Source organism: Clupea harengus, unplaced genomic scaffold, assembly GCF_900700415.2.
Source record: "Clupea harengus unplaced genomic scaffold, Ch_v2.0.2, whole genome shotgun sequence".
NCBI lineage: Eukaryota > Metazoa > Chordata > Actinopteri > Clupeiformes > Clupeidae > Clupea > Clupea harengus.
In genome coordinates, this window is record NW_024879741.1 from 1 (window position 1) to 18,402 (window position 18,402).

Genomic DNA, 18,402 nt, shown 5'->3' on the forward strand with positions numbered 1-18,402 from the left:
ATGAGAATGCATTGTTCGCGAGTGAATACGCTCAAGTTAGCGCGTGGCTCCAGACCCCTATACGGTACACATGTGGTTAAGATATGAATGTTAAAGAGCATTTTGTTCTTGGCCCATTTCCGTAGTGGGACTACACATGCATCTGAATTGAGAACATATGAGGTAAACAATGCCTCCTCCATTCACCTGCCTTGACATCAAGGTCTACGCTGTGCAAGTGATCACAAAAAAGAAACTGGATGTGAAAAAGTTTAGCTAGATGGCAAGCAAGAGCATCAGGGGCCGATCTGCATGCGTCTTTTCAGACTGCTGATGGATTGATTTTTTGCTTATCATTTTTACACATTTGCACGTAATTCCCTAATCGCTCAGAGGAATTGTGCCAGGGTAAAACAACTGTGTTGGGGGGTGGGGGACGACATGCCAAGTCATGAGCCGGTGTTATAAAACTCGAAACATCCTGGTTGACTTCCCTGTGCTGATAGGGCCGGTGTTTGAATATTTTGTTAGGACATTGGAACTTTGCTCCGGCTTTGATCTAAGTGATCAATCAATAATCAATATCCTGAGGGCAGATCACAACTGTTATGTATATATTTTAGGTCTACTGTAATTGTCAACAGCAAAAAGGCCCTTCACCCAATTAATCCAACAAAAACAGACCTCAGTACTCTGATTCAAATCGAAAATATGCCTCTTTCCAAGATGAGATCTGACGGTTAATGCCAGGAAACCTACTTCAGAATTTAGAGGCTGAGCTGTGGATCCGCATTGCAGGACCCTATGTGTATTTTTCTCATAAACCTTTAGGAAATTCAGGGGGGCTACTAATACCTACACTTGTATCATGTAGAGTTGCACTAATCAGCCCCCAAAAGAAAACAAGACTGGAAATAAACACAACCAATGAAGTCAGTAGGGCTTGTGCGGGCCATCTCCTAAATAATAACAATAAAAAAAGCTAGAGTGTAAACATTTGTACTGTAGATGGAAATCTACCACTTCACATCGACCCTAAAGAAGACCTTTTGATCAATGTTCAACCCCTGCTAACGTATTTAAATAGTCATATTCATATTGATGGGAGAGGAGACAGACAGAGAAAGCAAGAGAGGAGAAAAAAAAATAAAAGAAAAAGAAAAGTGCTGAAGAATTGCGGCCCTTTACCAAAGACAAATGCCTTACATTCATATCTGAGCCCTGTGCCCAGAAGAACTGTCCTGTGTCTCTGCTGCAGAGCAGAATGTTGAGAATGTCAGACAAAAAAAAAAACTAAAAACAAAACAAAAAAAGGAAAACAACAAACACGTACACACATACACACGTATAAACAGTGACAAATCTATAGTTTGCCCAGAAAAGTACAAAATAAAGAGGATTATCTTTTACAACACCTCAAGGCTGCTTGCTCAGTAATATACATATAGATTTCAACATCTTCTTAAACCCGATAATACTCCTACAAGTCATTTTTTTTGTCTTTTTCTTAGCACTGTTTTTGTAGTTAAAATACATATTTTTCACATCAAAGGCTTTTTTTTGTAGTACAAGATGAGGAGTACAATATAGTACAAGGATTCAAAGGGTATTCGTCTCACTGCTCTGAGGAAAGTAATATTTTTTAAAAAAGGGTAGCTACGCTTCACTGAAGGAAATAAGATCAACTTTTATCAATCTATCTCTCTTTTAAGAAGTACTGAACAAACACCATTGTATTTGTGAACACTGACTTGTAGCCTGCCCTGTGTTGAATAGTGCCTCCTCTCTCAAACAAGCAAGTAATGGCAGTATAAGTTGCAAATATGAGACATGTTTCTATTGTAAACACAGTTAAAGAGGGACTGAGGGGGAATGGGCTAAGTGGGGGTGAAGCATTCACGTGTTGTAATAGTAGTAGGAACTACGTGGACTAGTAGGAGAACTACCATCTCTAGGTCTCCACCTGGCATTTCCAGCACAGCTATGAATGCTGACTAACCATTGCATTAGCAGTTTTTCCCCCTCTTTCTAACCTTCTATGAATATCTAACTCCCATAGCGTACACAGAGAGGGGAAACCTTCAATAAAACGCAGTGAAACAATCCAGTTAAAATACTTACTGACAGATATAGGTGTTAAATGATCACCCGGTGTTTCTATTACTATGGTGTAAATAATAATCATTTAATGGTGTAACTAAGTGACCATGAAATGCCTTTCAGATTAGTCAGTGGAACATTAGTCCCTTCAGATACTTTTGAAGGGTCTGTGTAGACCTAACAGGACTTTGAAATGGAAACGAAGAGAGTAAATGTAAAAAAAAAAAGTGTCAGAGGGCATATAATCTCTTAACAGACTGAGAAAAGCTAGAAAACAATGTGTTTGTCTTTATAAAAGATAAAGTGTGATTCATAGGTATTTCAGATATTACTCCATGACAAGAAGAAGAAAAAAGAAAAAAAAGAAATGTGAAATGATGTTTAAAAATGGTGATCTGAGAGCTGGCTGATCTCCCCCCTCTCAAAACAACAATTCAAGGCCTTCAGGAACTATTACTACTACTGTGATTTTTTTTTCTTTTCTTCCAGTTAGTGGATAGACAGATCAAATGCATACTGTCAAAACTGTACATCTGAACCACTGTTAAAACTTTACACCTGAACCACAAGTAAAAGAATCTTCAGTCAACCCCCAAACCTTTAGAGATCCTTCTGTCCGATGCCCATCCGCTCATCAATATGATGAGACTTCCGCAAGCCGCCACAAGAGGCGCTGCAGTTCCACAGCCCTCCTCCCTCCAGTGCTGCCCAGTGTACTGCAGAGAGGGGGAGGAGATTGAGCGCACTGATATGGAGCAGGAGGAAACACCTGCATAGGATCCAGCCTGGAGCGCCATCTGCTGGAGGACAGAAGTGCTGACTGAGGCAATGGGGTAGTCTGCTTCGCTCCGCAGGGAGAGGTTGGGAGAGAGAGAGAGAGAGGTTGGGAGAGAGTGGGGGGGAGAGAGAGAAAGAGAGAGGGGGGGGGGGGGAGAGAGAGAGAGGGCATGGTGTGGACAGGAGAAGAGTTGAGGTTATGTGCTCTCTGTGGACTGAGCTTCTCCTTCTTCAGCCTCACCTGCTGAGCAAAGAAAGAAAGAAATCAGAACACCAAGCAGCAGCAGATGCAGACTACAGACTCTACCAGCTGAAAACTACAGACTCTACCAGCTGGAAGCTACTGACTCTACCAGCTGGAAGCTACTGACTCTACCAGCTGGAAGCTACTGACTCTACCAGCTGGAAGCTACTGACTCTACCAGCTGGAAGCTACTGACTCTACCAGCTGGAAGCTACTGACTACCAGCTGGAAGCTACTGACTCTACCAGCTGGAAGCTACTGACTCTACCAGCTGGAAGCTACTGACTCTACCAGCTACAGACTACTACTTTACCAGCTGGAAGCTACTACACACCAAAGAAGAGGAAAGCAGGGGAACAATATAATGAACCTCATGTTTCATTCTGCACAACATGCACTGGCTCAGTCCAAATTCAGGCTTGGACCAAATGATTACCTTCTTATCTAGTAATTATGCACAATGTAAAGTGATGCACAGCAAGCTAAGCATCTGTGCTAGTTAATTGACTAAGTCCTACGAATGAACAGGAGTACTGTCAAATCTGTAGAAACGGCAAGTCAGTTTTTTGGGATAAAATATGCAGACAAAACAGAACCATTCAATCTGAATCCTAAAACCACAGAGCCAATCAGATTCCAGGTAACAACAAGCCAGTCAGACTCCTGACAACAACCAACCAGTCACCATCTAGACATCTATCATCCAATCATAACCTAGAAAATAACAACCCAATCATTTCCAAGAACACAATCAGCAAATCACATAAGAATACAAAACATAAAAAGCTGACACGTTTTCAGAACCAAAACAATAGTTGCCATGTGTCAGGCAGCAGAGTAGAGAAGGCACAGACACAGGATCCTATGGCTATATAACATAACAGTAGTGGCCCTGGATCTTATGGCTATATAACATAACAGTAGTGGCCCTGGATCCTATGGCTGTATAACATAACAGTAGTGGCCCTGGATCCTATGGCTATATAACATAACAGTAGTGGCCCTGGATCCTATGGCTATATAACATAACAGTAGTGGCCCTGGATCTTATGGCTATATAACATAACTGCATTTCAACTGAACTGTATAGTCGACCAACAAGCACAAATGATGGCGAAAACATGAATTCACAGATGGGTTCAAATGGCTTACCAGTGAACCACCAAATGTGCTGTCTGTAATTAGGGTGCCTACAGGTTAGGTTTGCCTCTTTCCTACAACACATACCACTGGCCGGCGCAGGTGTGGGCGCAGGGGGAGCGGCCGTGGCAGTGCTGGAGCCGTGCTGATTCTCCTCGTCGCTGTCCTCCTCGTGGCAGCATGTGACCTCGGGCATCGGCACCCTGACCTCCGGCTCCTGGTCGGCCCGGCTGCGGAGCGCCAGGCTGCGGTGGTGAAGAGCTGCGAACAGCTGCCCTGTGTCCTTCGAGCTGGCCTGCAGACACATCACATCAGCCATGTGCACTTCCAGACAAACAACCCAAAACGAATCCAACTGCCGCTTCACAGCGGGGTCTTGGATCCCCATGCAAGAGAAAAAGAGGTCTCTAAAAACTGACTCGAAGCTCTAGTTCTTCACAAACCTGTATCCAGGCAAGAGTGTGGACCACAAATAAACGGTGTCTATTTTGCTGATTTGAGAGATTCATCAGCCTTACCGATATGAGAAACACCTTGACCCCCTGGTCCTCAGTGTCCATGGCCGTGATGCGGATGCTCTTCTCACTGGCCTTGTCCACCTGCATCTGAGGCCACAGTTTGGTGTTGAGGATCAGGCGCAGACTGCCCTGGGTTCTCATCACTGCACAGAGCACACAAACCACAACCCATCAGCTGAGTTGAACTATGCTCAGGGCAACATGACCACAGATGTGAGATAGTTGAGATCTACACAACGTCAAGTCAATTTACAGTAGCCTTAAAACTTTAATGTTTACTTCAGCTGTTTTGTTTTTCAAAATGGCTTGCTGATTGTAATTGTGCGTGCAGGGCAATAAGAACAAGTATTTAATTCTAATTGAGGGGACGGACTAAATAGAAATAATGTGTATTACCCAATCTTGACTGCAGTGACCCATCATCTTTTGATGCCATGTCATTCAGTCGGAGTAGTCCTCGTCCTCTCTCTATCCAGGACTGAGCTGGCTTGTCAAACACGAAAAGCTTGCACTGTATCTATGGAAACAGAACATAAACAAACAAATAAAAACACAGCGTGATGCATGCTCCACGATCTTGTGTCACATCTCTAGAGGAAGTCAGCGGTCTGGCCAACCTGTAGCACGTTGCTCTCAGACTCCTCCCCGGTGCGGACCTCCACCTTTTCCAGCAGGCACCTCTTGGCTGTGGCTTTGGTGTAGGCAGCAGCAGACTGCACCAGCGACTCTGTCGCACTGCTGCCGTCTGGAACAGGAAGCAAAAACAACAAACATTGGCTCACCAACTACCACAATGCTGAATGAATGAATGAATTCTGTGAACAGCCTATTCTTGCAGCCACTCTATTTGCCGCAGTGTGTGTGTGTGTGTGTGTGTGTGTGTGTGTGTGTGTGTGTGTGTGTGTGTGTGTGTGGCAGTAGTACCCTTCTCTGGGGTGCTCTCCTGTGAGGAGCTAGATGGCTCAGGGACTGGAGCAGATGATGAAGCGTCTTTACTGCCCTCCACTGATGCCTCGCCGCTTTTATGGGGACTCTGAGAGAGAGAGAGAGAGCGAGAGAGAGAGAGAGAAAGAGAAAAAAAGAGAGAAAAAAAAAGAAAGAGAGAGAGAAAGAGAGAGAGAGAAAAAGAAAGAAAGAAAGAAAGAGAGAAAGAAAGAAAGAGAGAGAGAAAAGAAAGAAAAAGAGAGAGAGAGAGAAAGAAAGAAAGAAAGAAAGAGAGAAAAAGAGAAAGAAAGAAAGAAAGAAAGAAAGAGAGAGAGAAAGAGAGAGAGAGAAAAAGAAAGAAAGAAAGAAAGAGAGAAAGAAAGAAAGAGAGAGAGAAAAAGAAAGAAAAAGAGAGAGAGAGAGAAAGAAAGAAAGAAAGAAAGAGAGAAAAAGAGAAAGAAAGAAAGAAAGAAAGAAAGAGAGAGAGAGAGAGAGAGAGAGAGAGAGAGAGAGAGAGAGAGAGAGAGAGAGAGAGAGAGAGAGAGAGTGTGAGTATTGGAGATGCACTAAAGCTAGAGATATTGTACCAGGGCAAATAATGTCTCAGCACGTCTTACCAGGACACGATCAGACATGTTCTGTCCAAACACAAACTTCGCACTGGAGTCAGCATTGTTGGCGGCCCGGTTGGTGCTTCAGGGGAAAACACAGGACCAAATCTGTTATTTATCCGTTATTGCCGTGTAAGCCAAATAATCGCTCTTCCGTGCACCGATCCAAACAAAAGCTGAGACATACCCCGTGGTGTTGATATACTGTAGAAAGTAATTGGTTTCCTCGGACTCCGACCCCCTGTTTTTGCTTTTTGAGTTACAGCTTTCTTCCACCTGTGTAGAAAACACAAGGAGATAAATGACAGGTTACACAGCATGACGATTAACCAGAAACATAAGTTGAAAACTTTTGAAAGTGCCATTTTGGAGAACTCAAATTAGCCATAATTATGGCTTCTTTCGAGGTTCTGTAATCAGCAAGTAAAATATCAATATGGCCCAGCTGTATAAAGTGCATGACAAAAGCAGGAGAGTTTATATGAAATGGGCCAATTATTTTGCACTACACTGGTGACCATGTCTGGTGTAAGTTAGCAGAAAATGCTAACATGCTCTGAAACTCTGAATCTGCATCAATATGACTATGCTAACAGAAGCTTTTAGTGTTAATAAACTACTCATAACGTTAAAAAACAAGCATGAGGTAGGAGTATTTATACTTTCAACTGATACTTGCGAGTATTTACTATTTCACTAGTAGAAAATAGTGGAAGATACCGTTTAAAAGTCGAAAGTATCATCATTTGACAACATGACCGCATGTTCTTGAAAAAGATGTGTTGTTATGATATGTGGAAACTGATGAGCAGGCCTGCATTTCTGATAAATATGCTGTCTGAGATAGAACATGACAAGATAGTACATGCCAATAATAATAAATGACTTCAACGTGAGGGCACTGACATGGCGCTGTGGGCTATATTAGCTTTAATGTCAGCCCTCTGTGTCAGCCCTCTGTGAGTGTGTCAGTAAACCAAACCTTTGCTCGGTCTCGGAGGTTTTGCCCGAACACAAACGTAGCTTCCAACTGAGGGCCTTTCTCCTCGGTGTTCTCCCCTTGCCCCTTGGCTCCATCCTCTGCTTTGTCGCTTGCCTTAAGAATAGAAATGGGGGGGGGGGACAATCAGCACCCTTTGTGCTTATAAATAACATGCACTTGTGATGTGCCTCTGTTTGGCAGGTGGGGATCAGTGAAACCCTATACTGTTCACAGACTAAAGCACAAGAACATGCCCTTGGGCTTTGAGAGCCAAGGGTAGGCACGGCTGTCACTCCACCAGAGCAGCGCCGCGGCCCGATCCCACCATCCGTCTCCCCTTCACTGTGGCGCTATTTTCCCATGGTCCAACAGAGCGCGTGAAGCGGCCTACACACTTCAAAAGGTCATCCTTCAATCCCTTGACTGAACTCAATACAGGATGGCAGAGATTGTGAAAGACAGAACAACAGAAAGAAGAAAGACTGAGGACCTAAACATCTCACCAGTGCCTTGGCCATGTCCTCCGTGCTGCCCCTGGTGTCCTCTGTGCTGTTCTGAGCATCTGACTGCCCCTCTGACTGCTGGTTCACTCCATTGGTACTGCTCTTGGAGTCTACAAGTAGGAGAGAGGGACCAATATACCCGCTTTACATGAAATGTAACTACAGTGCTAGCAAACTATTCTCCTCCTTACGTTCACATTCACCTCCACTTATGCGTCAGCATACAGCCATCTCCAGTGCTCATAAACAATGCCATTATCTCCAATTCCAATTAAGTCAGATATGGTTGTGTGAGCTGACTTACTGCACTGGGCGAAGGCCTTGGGTGGGGGTGCCTGTAGCAATGCGGGGCGAAGGACACTCCGTTGCTGTTCCTTGGGCTTTTGACTGGGCACTCCTGCAGACAAAGTTCCAGATTACAAACACAACAATCTTACACAGACGAGGCTGATTACGCTTAGACACACAGACCAACCCTGGAATAATACACAATTATAGAAACAACAACAACAACAACAGCAGCAGTATCATTTTTTGGTGGTCCCAAACATTTTCACCATCCCCTCTCTGCCTTGCTATTATTTCTTTCTGGATATAACATCTTAAATGGGTAGCAGCTAAAAAACTACAAGTTGTTCATGTAATCTGTTTGTGATCTGTCTGGTGCTGGATTAAGCAGGATTGGACTACCAACGCAAAACATATACGGTCACACGTGTGCTCTTACCAGTACTTGGAGCCTGGCCATGGATCAGCGTCGGGGGTTTCAAGCGAAAGCCAACGGTCTTCTCCTCTGATGATAACAACAATGAGCAGACGTTAAGATTTGCTTGTTCCGGTGAATATATCACATCACCAGCACTATGTGTGGAGGGAGAAAAAAAGAAGAAGAAAGAAACAAACCTGGTTCTGAATCTGAATTTCCAGTTGGAGACTGACAGAAAGTGGAAGGCATGAACACATTGTTCTTGGAAACTGTGAGGGGGGAAAAAAAACAAAGAGACACATCAGAAAGGACTTCTCCAACATGCTCCCAGGCCTGGAAAAAAAAACATGGCGACAAACACAGCACAGTTACCAGAGTTGGAGGGTGGGAAGTGTGTAAACGACGAAGCTCTCTCTCTCTTGACAGGAGGGCTGTAGCTGTCCTCTTTATCGGAATCTGAAACCCAAGTGACTGGAAGTTAGCATCATTACAGCTGACAGGCTATTTCTTGTCGTTATGCATTTCAAGGCGAGGCTAAAACTCCTCACCCTCTCCATCTTCAGCACTGGACCCATCCAGAGACCTCTGCAGATCGATGGAAAAACCAACAATTAAAACACGGGCACCATTTCCCCTTCCTAAATCATTCCATTTCATGACACAAACAGGTCTGCCTTACCTTCTGAGCTTTATCTTTCTGAAACACAAAGACAGGTGGCACTATGGCAGGTTTTTCTGCAAAACAGAAAGATCTGTGTTACTATAGCGATAGTGCATTGGAAGTGGTGACATACAAATAGACATGTGAAATAGCTGGCTGTATGTCCATAGGCTTATTCACAAGGTCTTCTGAGTTAAATTGTATGCGTACACAAAAGAATTAGTAGGTAGTAAATTGATGATGATTATTATTATTATTATTACTACAATAGATATTTTTTGATAACAATAGATAGTGTGTTGAGCAGTAGTTTTCTCTTGTTTTAACAGGAAATACCTAGACTATATGCACAAAAAGAACACTTACAACATGGTGTATGCTAGGTATGATAAAAAAATCAAATAAAAACACTTTGATGAATCACAAGCATTTTAGAAGACAACATTGCGATCAAGTTGGAATTATTCACCTAAAAGATTTTGTGATATTAAGCTACTTTACTTTCACCATAAGGTTAGAGCATGAACCTATGAACAAGTGTTTTTTCCATAACATTTGGCTCAACAGGGAATCTTTTAAACTCATCTGACTTTGCAACACTGGCATTAAACATAAACTAATCCAGGCTACACAAAAATTCAGTGGGTAATAACAGACTGGCTGAGCTGGTCAGTTGTGCCAACTGTGCAAATTTTCACTGAAACGAAGGAATTCCTTGAAGCTACAGTTCTCTGCATCCAGTCATAGTGCCGCTAGCTTAGTTAGCTGATTCCGATATCATGACATGGATGACTTGCCTTTCAACATATGCAGTGCAGAATCACCAATTCCATTACACTGCCTGTTACTGTGAAAAACATATCATGATAGTTTAGCCTTGTATTACAGATTAATCCATAACTCCCTTGTCTAATATACCAGTGATTATTTAATTACATAATAATAACCGTGAGAATTGTGCAGCAGCACTGGCCATTTAGCAAAGCTTTCAACCACTTAATTTGATGGTGCCCTTTCCCAACTAAGCTTAATAGTGTCTCACTTAAGGCTAGACCTTCCATGTCTTTTTCTATACTGAGTGCTACTTTAAAAAATTTGATGAACAAAGAGATGGTTGACTCTTCTTAGCGGTTTGTACTTCAATAATGGCCAACTAGGTTTGCTTCATCAGAGAATACTGAACGAGCCCAGAGATGTAGCACATCATTCTGTGGCCCGCGGCCAGACTCCCAAGTCATGAGACTATACGCTCACTGAGCCTAGAATAGGTCAAGCCAATCCGAGTGACTTCTATTTACTCATCCCAGCTGCTGAGACAGGCCTAAACGATGACCATACAGGCTGACAAATGTATTTAAAGGACGACAGAAATGTCCAAAAGCAAAATTGCGGCTGTATAATTTGCCCACGGACTATTTTTAGCCGGTGGTGAGGCTGGCTCAGCTTGCAGATACGTGTATTACTCGGGTTACTTTAATTTCACAGCCCATGAACAACCACTGCGCTCACACATCCCTCAGGGTCCAGAGCGATGTGATGCAACTGAAGTGATGATGACCCCATTTTGGGGCAGAGCTGTGTCATTATTAAGGCAGAACTAGGCAATTATTTCCGCCGGTTAGTCCATGTAAGGCTTTTACCTCTCATTTGAGAAACAATGAGCACTGTATGTCCCTTAAGTATGAACCAAGACATTTTAACACCCTAAAATGGATTAAATGGATTTATACTGCTACTGTCTGTGTATCTGTCCACAATTTAGAATCATTTAAACTTTCAGTGAACCTTCATCCTCAAGGGCATTACAATGACCCAACAATTAATTTTCTTAATAAAGATCACAAAAAAAAAGTACTCGTTAGGCTAACACCATGATAGGCTGTATTTTACACAAGAAATAACTAGTATAAACTCTGTTTCCAATATAATGACAACCAAACTGAGTATTGCAATATGATGTTAAATAATAACACCAATGTTCAGGACATTTAATTACATGTTCCTTTTCTTAACATTCATTTTCAAATTCCATTTAGCCACCTCCCAAGATATCTCATGAGTGGAACATTTGCAAAGCATGTAAAGCACAAATTATTTAAAAAATATTAGGCTGCTTTGTGAACAGGTCAAAGGTCAAACCACTGTACCTCTATTAATAGCTTGTGTCATCATAGGACACTGGCCTCTTTCATAGCATACTGTCCCTTAGTCAGAGAGGCTGAGGGGAATTTGTAAAAAGTGTGCAATTTGCAAAGCACATCCTGATGCCCGGTCACCCTTAAATGCAGCTTTTACTTCATATAATTTCAACACATTTTATAATTGAATACGGTTTGGGCACTTCCCTGGTCTGCCAGCTTATCTCTACACTCACCCTCATCAGCCATGCTGTCATCTCTGATCCCTACCTCTTGCATCAATAATCACTGGCTGAACACCTCACATTCCTCCTGGTGAAACATTAGGGAGAAGAGTTATTAGCTGACGTAGTGGTGATGAAAACAAACTATGGGAAGTCTCTATATTCAGCTAAAGCAAAGATAAATAAGATGCTGATCTCAAGCTGATATAATCAGATTTAGGCTTAGTGTGTTATTTCTGCCTTAGAGCAGAAAAAGTGAGAAGGAATTCAGTGGACCTTTACGACAGTCATTAATCGGTCTAATTCACCTACACTGTAAGCCTCTTAGGTCTAGAGTGGGTGTGACCTCTTGATTTTAGGTTGTCTTCAGCACAGAGTAATGCCTGTTTCCGGTATACGATTGGCTGATGTGGTTGATTCCTTCTCACAATATTCTCCTCAATTAAGGACATTTTTGCTGATCAGGGCTGTATCGTTGTCTTTGCGTGTCAGTTTTCAACACCTGAACAGCGAAACCATGTAGTTGAACTTCTGCGGAACGTTAGAACGCGCTAGTTTAACATGATGGGAGTGACAAACTAGGCTACTAACATAGAGGAAACATACAGACGCAACTGGTTCAGACCGCCAGTCACGTCCGATTCAGCTAATCTAAATCCCAGCAGTGCATCTGATTTCCTCGCCGAGACATGCTGGATTAGAACAGGAGGGAAAAAATCCTGGAGGCGGATTAACAATGCATGTCCGTCTGACGGAAACCAGATGGCCATATTCGTTCACTTTCACTTACCCTTCCGTTCACTAACCCGTTGTTATTATTCCCCATTCCAAAGCATACACAGAGAGCTTCTTCAAAGGCAAATAGCAGTACAGTTACGGGTCCAAATAACCAGTTTTGCAGTTAACCATTGATTTGTCAAGACATTATAGAGGTTCTTTTGCGTGCTCTGCTTATGATAATGTGCCGTTATCTGATTTAACGACAGTACAAGCTCTCTGGGTAGTTAGCGAATCTTAGAAAGGCCTAGATGGTTAAGTGGCAAGCTTACTCAGTAACGTCAATTAACGTTTGCTAATAACGTTACAACCTGGCCCAAGCTGACGTTTAACCACATCATTAAAAGCTTTAGAAAACTTGCAACAAAAATGACAACGCAACAGTAAGACTTCATAACACACGGACAGAATGTAGTTGTCAAAATTATCATTCCGAAAACGCCTAATCAGTTCTCTTATTTTGCGAGTCGGATTGGCCTCCCTCCCATCCCCTCCCTCCTCTCATGAAAATACAGCTTGCTAGCTATGATCAAGATCACAATCCTGAGCAGTTTCTCCAACGCCTTTCCACCACTTTCACTCAGCACAAGGTCGCGACTGATCAGTAAGTTGAATCAAACTTCCTACACCTTTTTGACAACCCAACACGCAATTGAATTCACTGTGAATAAGGTTAAGTTCCCCATCGCAATCAGAGTGCTTACCTTCGTTTGCCAAGTCCGCCATTTTACTTCCTTACTAACACCCATGATCCCCTGCGAGTGACATGCGCGTTTTCTCTTTGTTGGCATGCGTTAGGCTTATGTTGTTAGCTTTACCATTATTTAATTTGCCCTTTTTTCCCTCCCAGTACTTGTGTCTAGCACAGACTCCTTATTGAACACGAAGGTGAGGTGGAAATTGGTCGATAATACAAAAAGTGTTCGACACAAAAGGAAAAAAAAAGTTTTTCTAAAACGCACGGCCCACCACCAGATGGCAGGATTTACCAACAACTCTTTTGAGGGATAGTAAAGAAACATGACAATAAACAGACGTCATCCCAAGCAGACAAGTTTTCAAAACACTTCATTTTATTTCATAATTTCTTTTTTCTGACATTCATAGTCTCCAGATACAAAAATAAAGTAGGGTTTGATTTTTCTAGAGGTAAAATACACAACCATTTAATTCTTGCCTTTCGAAACCAACATTGCCATTCAAAACCAAGAGTGAAGGACATCTTTTATTTATTAGGATTTCAGGCAATACCAAAGAGTGTGTAACGTATTCAGTAAAGAAGACCATGTTACCAAACCATTCCACCGCATATGTTATTTGCATATAGCACTGTATGTTTCCAGTTGCTGCCTACAGAACAGCAAGGATAGAACAGGCCAAACCTGGAGTATTTAAAATGCCACAGATATCAGGGAGCCAAGATGGGCATATTCAAGTATCAAATGTCTGTAGTCCATTGCACCTGAGAGCTTTTGCACTACTGTAAAATGTCATTATTAAACAACAATCACCATTCAAAATGCTGTGCTCCAGGTAACATAGGGAGAGACAAGAGCAGTCTTAAACAGAACCACCTTGATCCTACATTTGACTTCTAGCATGCATGCATTTTTAAGGCCAATTTACCAATATGAAAAGGAGAAAATCTTTTCTGAATACTCCTACTACCTTACTCTAAAGTTTTCCCTTTTATTTGAAAACAACTACAAAAACACAGACAAACACCATTTGTGACATTTGTGACGTTATGACCTAGGAATACAAATATAAGAAAACATGGACAATTGATCGCCTGTAAAAATATATCGAATTTTCTTGATATGTGAATCAAATCTAAAATTCAAAATTTGAGTTTACATTTTGATAAAAATCAGGAGTATATCTCAGTATATAACATGTTCTTATTCACTTGAGGATTCATACATGTGGTAGTACCAAGAAGAATATTCACGGTCAATTTGTGGCTTAAGATGAGACTGGAGTTTAAATTTAACACTAAACTAACTAACTTACAAATTTAGAAAAAATCATGACAAGGTCTTTGTGGTATGTAAAAGAAAAGTAAACGTCAGTCGGTCTTACTCTTGGTCTTGCATTGGTTCATACTGTGATCCTGCCGTCCGGTATAAGCAATAGTGTTGAAAAATAAACACCACATCAAAAAATATGGACAACAAACCCAATCCGAACTTTGTGGGATCTCCAAAAATTAGTCTCCATTTATCTGTAATTCAACCAACAAACAAAACACCATTAATCATTTACAATATTTTAGATTTAGGAAATACTGATCACTTAAACATGCACCCAAAGTTACACCAAGACACAGACAGTGAATGTGTTTTGTGTTGTGTGTCTGGCTACGTCCTGTGAAACCTCACCGTTATTGTAAGACTGCAGGAACATCTGAATGATGCTGAAACTGCCTCCAGTAAAATCTAGCAGCACATTGCCAATGCTCCAGCCTTCTGTACTCTTCCTCTGATAGTTCATGTAGGCCTAAAAAGGACAGCCCAGGGTGTTATGATTTTGCATGAAATTTTGCCTCAAACTATTTATACATTCAAAGATAATGTAGGTGAATAGTTAAATGATTTCTCTAAACTGAATTTTCACCTAACAGGGTGCACAAGAAAAACATAACCCTACCTCTCTGTGAGAAAACAATTGGCAGCTGGGGATGCCCATCTCTAAGTTTTAAGGTTGAAATGGTAGCCAATGATTTAAGAGGCCAAGGAAATCCTGTTCATGTTTCTTTTACTAGACATCTACTGTCTACTTCAGCAGCCAGGTGAAAGCCAATTCTTGGGTTTTTCACAAAAATTTCACTTAAATAATAGTTTGGGAACAAGCAGTTCAAAAGACTCTCTACTGGGGCGTTTATCTTTGCTTCATTAATATCTGAGAACTCGTGATGTGAGCTAATGATTAGTATCAATATGCAAAGACACCATAAGTTGTGACCTGGGCCTAATTTGAAACCAGTGGAACAGGTTTCAGACTTAAGTGAACAGAGGGAGATGTGTTGAGCCTGGCTACTACCTGCATAATGGATACCAGAATTTAAGCCACCTAGCTTATTAAAAATATATTCAGTACATGTTGTTCATATTATATAAAAATACCCACAGCAGTTTTAAAGTGTATTCACTTACACATGCAGGAAATACAAAATGCAGGCAAGACCTAAAATTGATAAATGAAATGAAACGCACCACAAAATCCTTTACCATTCAAATTATGGAAAAGGAAGGCTAAGTCGGTATTACTACCTGAGGGATGTACTTGACCAAAGTGACAGCCAGTTTTATGTAGGAGAAGAAGTACAGGTAATCCAGCCAGGTTATCTTTCCAGCTACGGCCACGAAGAGGGAGACTAGCGCAAAAGTCCAGGCCACAGCTAGTAAGAACATGGCCACCTTCGACACTTTCTGCCCTCCTTTCTGTAAGGCAACCAAACAAAGTCACACTAACAAATGCACAAATACAGCCTGCAATCTACATAGAGTGCTCGATATATTGTTATTTGTGCCTTAGCCATTGCTACCCTCAAACAGATGGTTTACAGTTGATTAGTTACTGATGTCATTCCCTATGGTGCTACTTGACTCAGCTGGACATCTTGTACAGGAACACAATCAATTATTCCCTATAAAAATAATTAATTAGAAATTATAAGTTGCTGAACATTCTGACATTGGAGCTGGACGGACAATGTGGCAAGTGTAGAAGCACAAATAACTTGTATAACCAATGTCCAGGTTGCAATTTCAGGGCCTTACATTAAAGAGGACCTATTAAGGAAAAGGACTGGAATTCCAATGAGGCAGCTGAAGAATGCAGTTTCTGTGTAAGAGAGTTACTCCCTCTGGCATGTACTTTGGCCTTTGTAACTTTGTAAAGTTTACAAGCACAGTATATATATAAAAGTATATAACACACTAAAGGAAAGGGAAAAAACTGAAAAGTATAATAGGTCACCTTTAATATTCTAAGGATGCACTGGCATATTGATTTCAGCATAAAGGATCACAGGCTAAGTGTAAACAAGTCCCTTCAGTTGAACAAACATTTAGACGATACCAGGTACAACAGGCCAAGGTGGCATTTCCTCATTTTGTGGTATGTGTTTCAGCTTCTCACCTCATACATCACGCACTGGCAGATATACACCAAACACAGAAGTACTGCATGGAGGCTGAAAAATACATCATTGGCATCCACAGGGTTCACTCCATTTGGTTCCTTTTCCAAGAACTCTTCCTGTCAGTTAAAGACAAGGACCTCGTATTTAAGCCTCTATCCATAGTATTGCATGCAATTTAAAGAAAGAAAAACAAGCTGTCCTGAATTCCTACCAAGACCGCAACTTTATCTGAGCATCTGCTCTAGATAGGTCAAATCTTTTTTCAACAACATTGATGGCTGTCAAGTAGGTGGAAGCTCTTACTTTAATGTACGGCACCCAGAAGAGGCCCACATTGAAGACACTATAGGCAAAGAATCCTGTCAGATTGAGTGCGAGGAAATCAAAGTTCAGGCCCACAACACTACAAGGGAAAGCACAGAAAGCCTCAGATATCACAGATACCCACTGAGAGCCCATTTTGAGAAGACAGAAATCTGATCAAGACAGTACCTCTTCCGTTTCCAGTTTTCATATGCCTGGGGATAGAATGAAATGGACCATGCCACAAAGTAGATCCAGCCAATAACTTGATCGATTATTGCAAGAATGCTACTTCTGACCATCAGAAATCTGATCCTTGTTGTAAGACTGGCAAAAGACAACATAGTGAGTATGCATGTATTATACATATGTTAAACTTCTCATACACGTTTGGTACACTATACAATATCAGTATGGCATAGATGAAATAGAACACACCGATGGCTAATCATTTAGATCAGTGAATCATATGGCGGGAGTACCTGGATATTTCTGTATCATTGCTGTACAAGTAGGCAGTGACTTGACCTACATCTTTTGACAGGACCTCAAACTGAGCTGAGGTACTTTCAGCTGGAAGAAAAACCTGTAATGAACAGCCAAGCAAGTGCAAATGAGATTTACAAAATGCAAAGTCATTTGTCATTACTCCAAATCGAGCCAGCTCTACATATAGGCCTAACGGTAGCAATTAAAAGATAGCCCTACCTGTTTGGGCAGTCCAATAATCGTAGTGACATTTTTCGATGCATAGGTGATGTTGAAATGGATGGTAACAGTGACATTCAAAGGAGCACTAAATGAAGAAAGAATGGAAAAAGTCAAGGTTCCCGGTATAAAGCCTTCAACATATGTTCAATAACACAATATTTGTGATCCCTGTTAGATTACCTTGAATGTATGGTAATGTTTTTAGATGACCCCTGCTCCATATCTACAGTCCCTGGGGCTGTAAGGAGCACACTTGAGTCTGAAACACAGAACAACAAAAAGACTCATGGTCTCAATGAACGGCGTAAGATGATGATCCTCATTCTACCAGAGGGGTTAACAATTATGTTTAATGGGATTCAGACATAGGCATATATACGTTTATGTCTATGGGTTAAGAATTCAGTGTCACTCACCACATACAACGACCATACAGCAGACTACTGACAAAAATAATCGGACACTTGCGGACATCTTCAGTTTTCTGCAGGACAATATGTTAGGACATGTACACCTGTTGACAAGACAAGCCGATACTCTCATATGAAGAAATTAACTCAATTTAGATAGCCAAGTGCTAAGCTTATTTTCGACAATCCGAAATAGTGACTCATACGCTATTTCACCTCGTCTGGCTGGGCTAATCATCTACATTACAACAACTAAAGTGCATACGCTTGAATTGAAAAGGGTATACGGAAGTTAGCCAGCCTGCTTTGTTGCCTTACTCTTCCGCGGTTGCAGTTGGTCATATGACCCTGCTCAGCTGACTTGAACGTGACGTTTAGCGGATGCTGCATGAATAGGAGGGGGATATAATATGTGACTGAATCCCAAACAGATATTTATGATGGTTGATCTAATAGATGCCAATCGCCACAGGTTTGTCCGGTTAGAACAATTATGTCAAAGTCCCGATGACAATGTAAAAACTGTATTTATTTACACACACACTCT

General features: G+C 41.5%; 2 protein-coding genes across 7 annotated transcripts; both read right to left on the reverse strand.

Annotated features, from left to right (window-relative positions):
* Positions 1-1,938: 1,938 nt before the first annotated feature.
* ranbp3a (RAN binding protein 3a) lies at positions 1,939-13,156 on the reverse strand. Of its 5 annotated transcripts, none has more exons than XM_042704825.1 (18): positions 12,989-13,154; positions 11,520-11,595; positions 9,164-9,219; positions 9,033-9,069; positions 8,857-8,940; positions 8,682-8,753; positions 8,506-8,571; positions 8,083-8,175; positions 7,779-7,888; positions 7,276-7,389; positions 6,481-6,569; positions 6,300-6,375; positions 5,683-5,791; positions 5,376-5,503; positions 5,155-5,275; positions 4,759-4,901; positions 4,328-4,535; positions 1,939-3,100 (listed from the first exon to the last, which is right to left on the reverse strand). In XM_042704825.1, the coding sequence occupies exons 2-18, from the start codon at positions 11,560-11,562 to the stop codon at positions 3,054-3,056; spliced, it is 1,596 nt and encodes a 531-aa protein (XP_042560759.1). In that variant the 5' UTR covers positions 11,563-11,595; positions 12,989-13,154; the 3' UTR covers positions 1,939-3,053. The 5 variants fall into 5 exon arrangements, with proteins under 5 accessions (XP_042560759.1, XP_042560762.1, XP_042560761.1 ...); XM_042704828.1 differs by having other exon boundaries at positions 1,939-3,097; positions 12,989-13,153; XM_042704827.1 differs by lacking the exon at positions 12,989-13,154 and adding an exon at positions 12,298-12,981.
* A 793-nt stretch (positions 13,157-13,949) lies between these two features.
* On the reverse strand, positions 13,950-18,202 carry ctns (cystinosin, lysosomal cystine transporter). Of its 2 annotated transcripts, XM_042704831.1 has the most exons (11): positions 18,174-18,192; positions 17,862-17,959; positions 17,626-17,704; positions 17,443-17,530; positions 17,217-17,320; positions 16,924-17,061; positions 16,735-16,834; positions 16,428-16,547; positions 15,557-15,727; positions 14,666-14,783; positions 13,950-14,508 (listed from the first exon to the last, which is right to left on the reverse strand). In XM_042704831.1, the coding sequence occupies exons 2-11, from the start codon at positions 17,917-17,919 to the stop codon at positions 14,363-14,365; spliced, it is 1,122 nt and encodes a 373-aa protein (XP_042560765.1). In that variant the 5' UTR covers positions 17,920-17,959; positions 18,174-18,192; the 3' UTR covers positions 13,950-14,362. The 2 variants fall into 2 exon arrangements, with proteins under 2 accessions (XP_042560765.1, XP_042560764.1); XM_042704830.1 differs by having other exon boundaries at positions 17,862-18,202.
* Between the last annotated feature and the right edge of the window lie 200 nt (positions 18,203-18,402).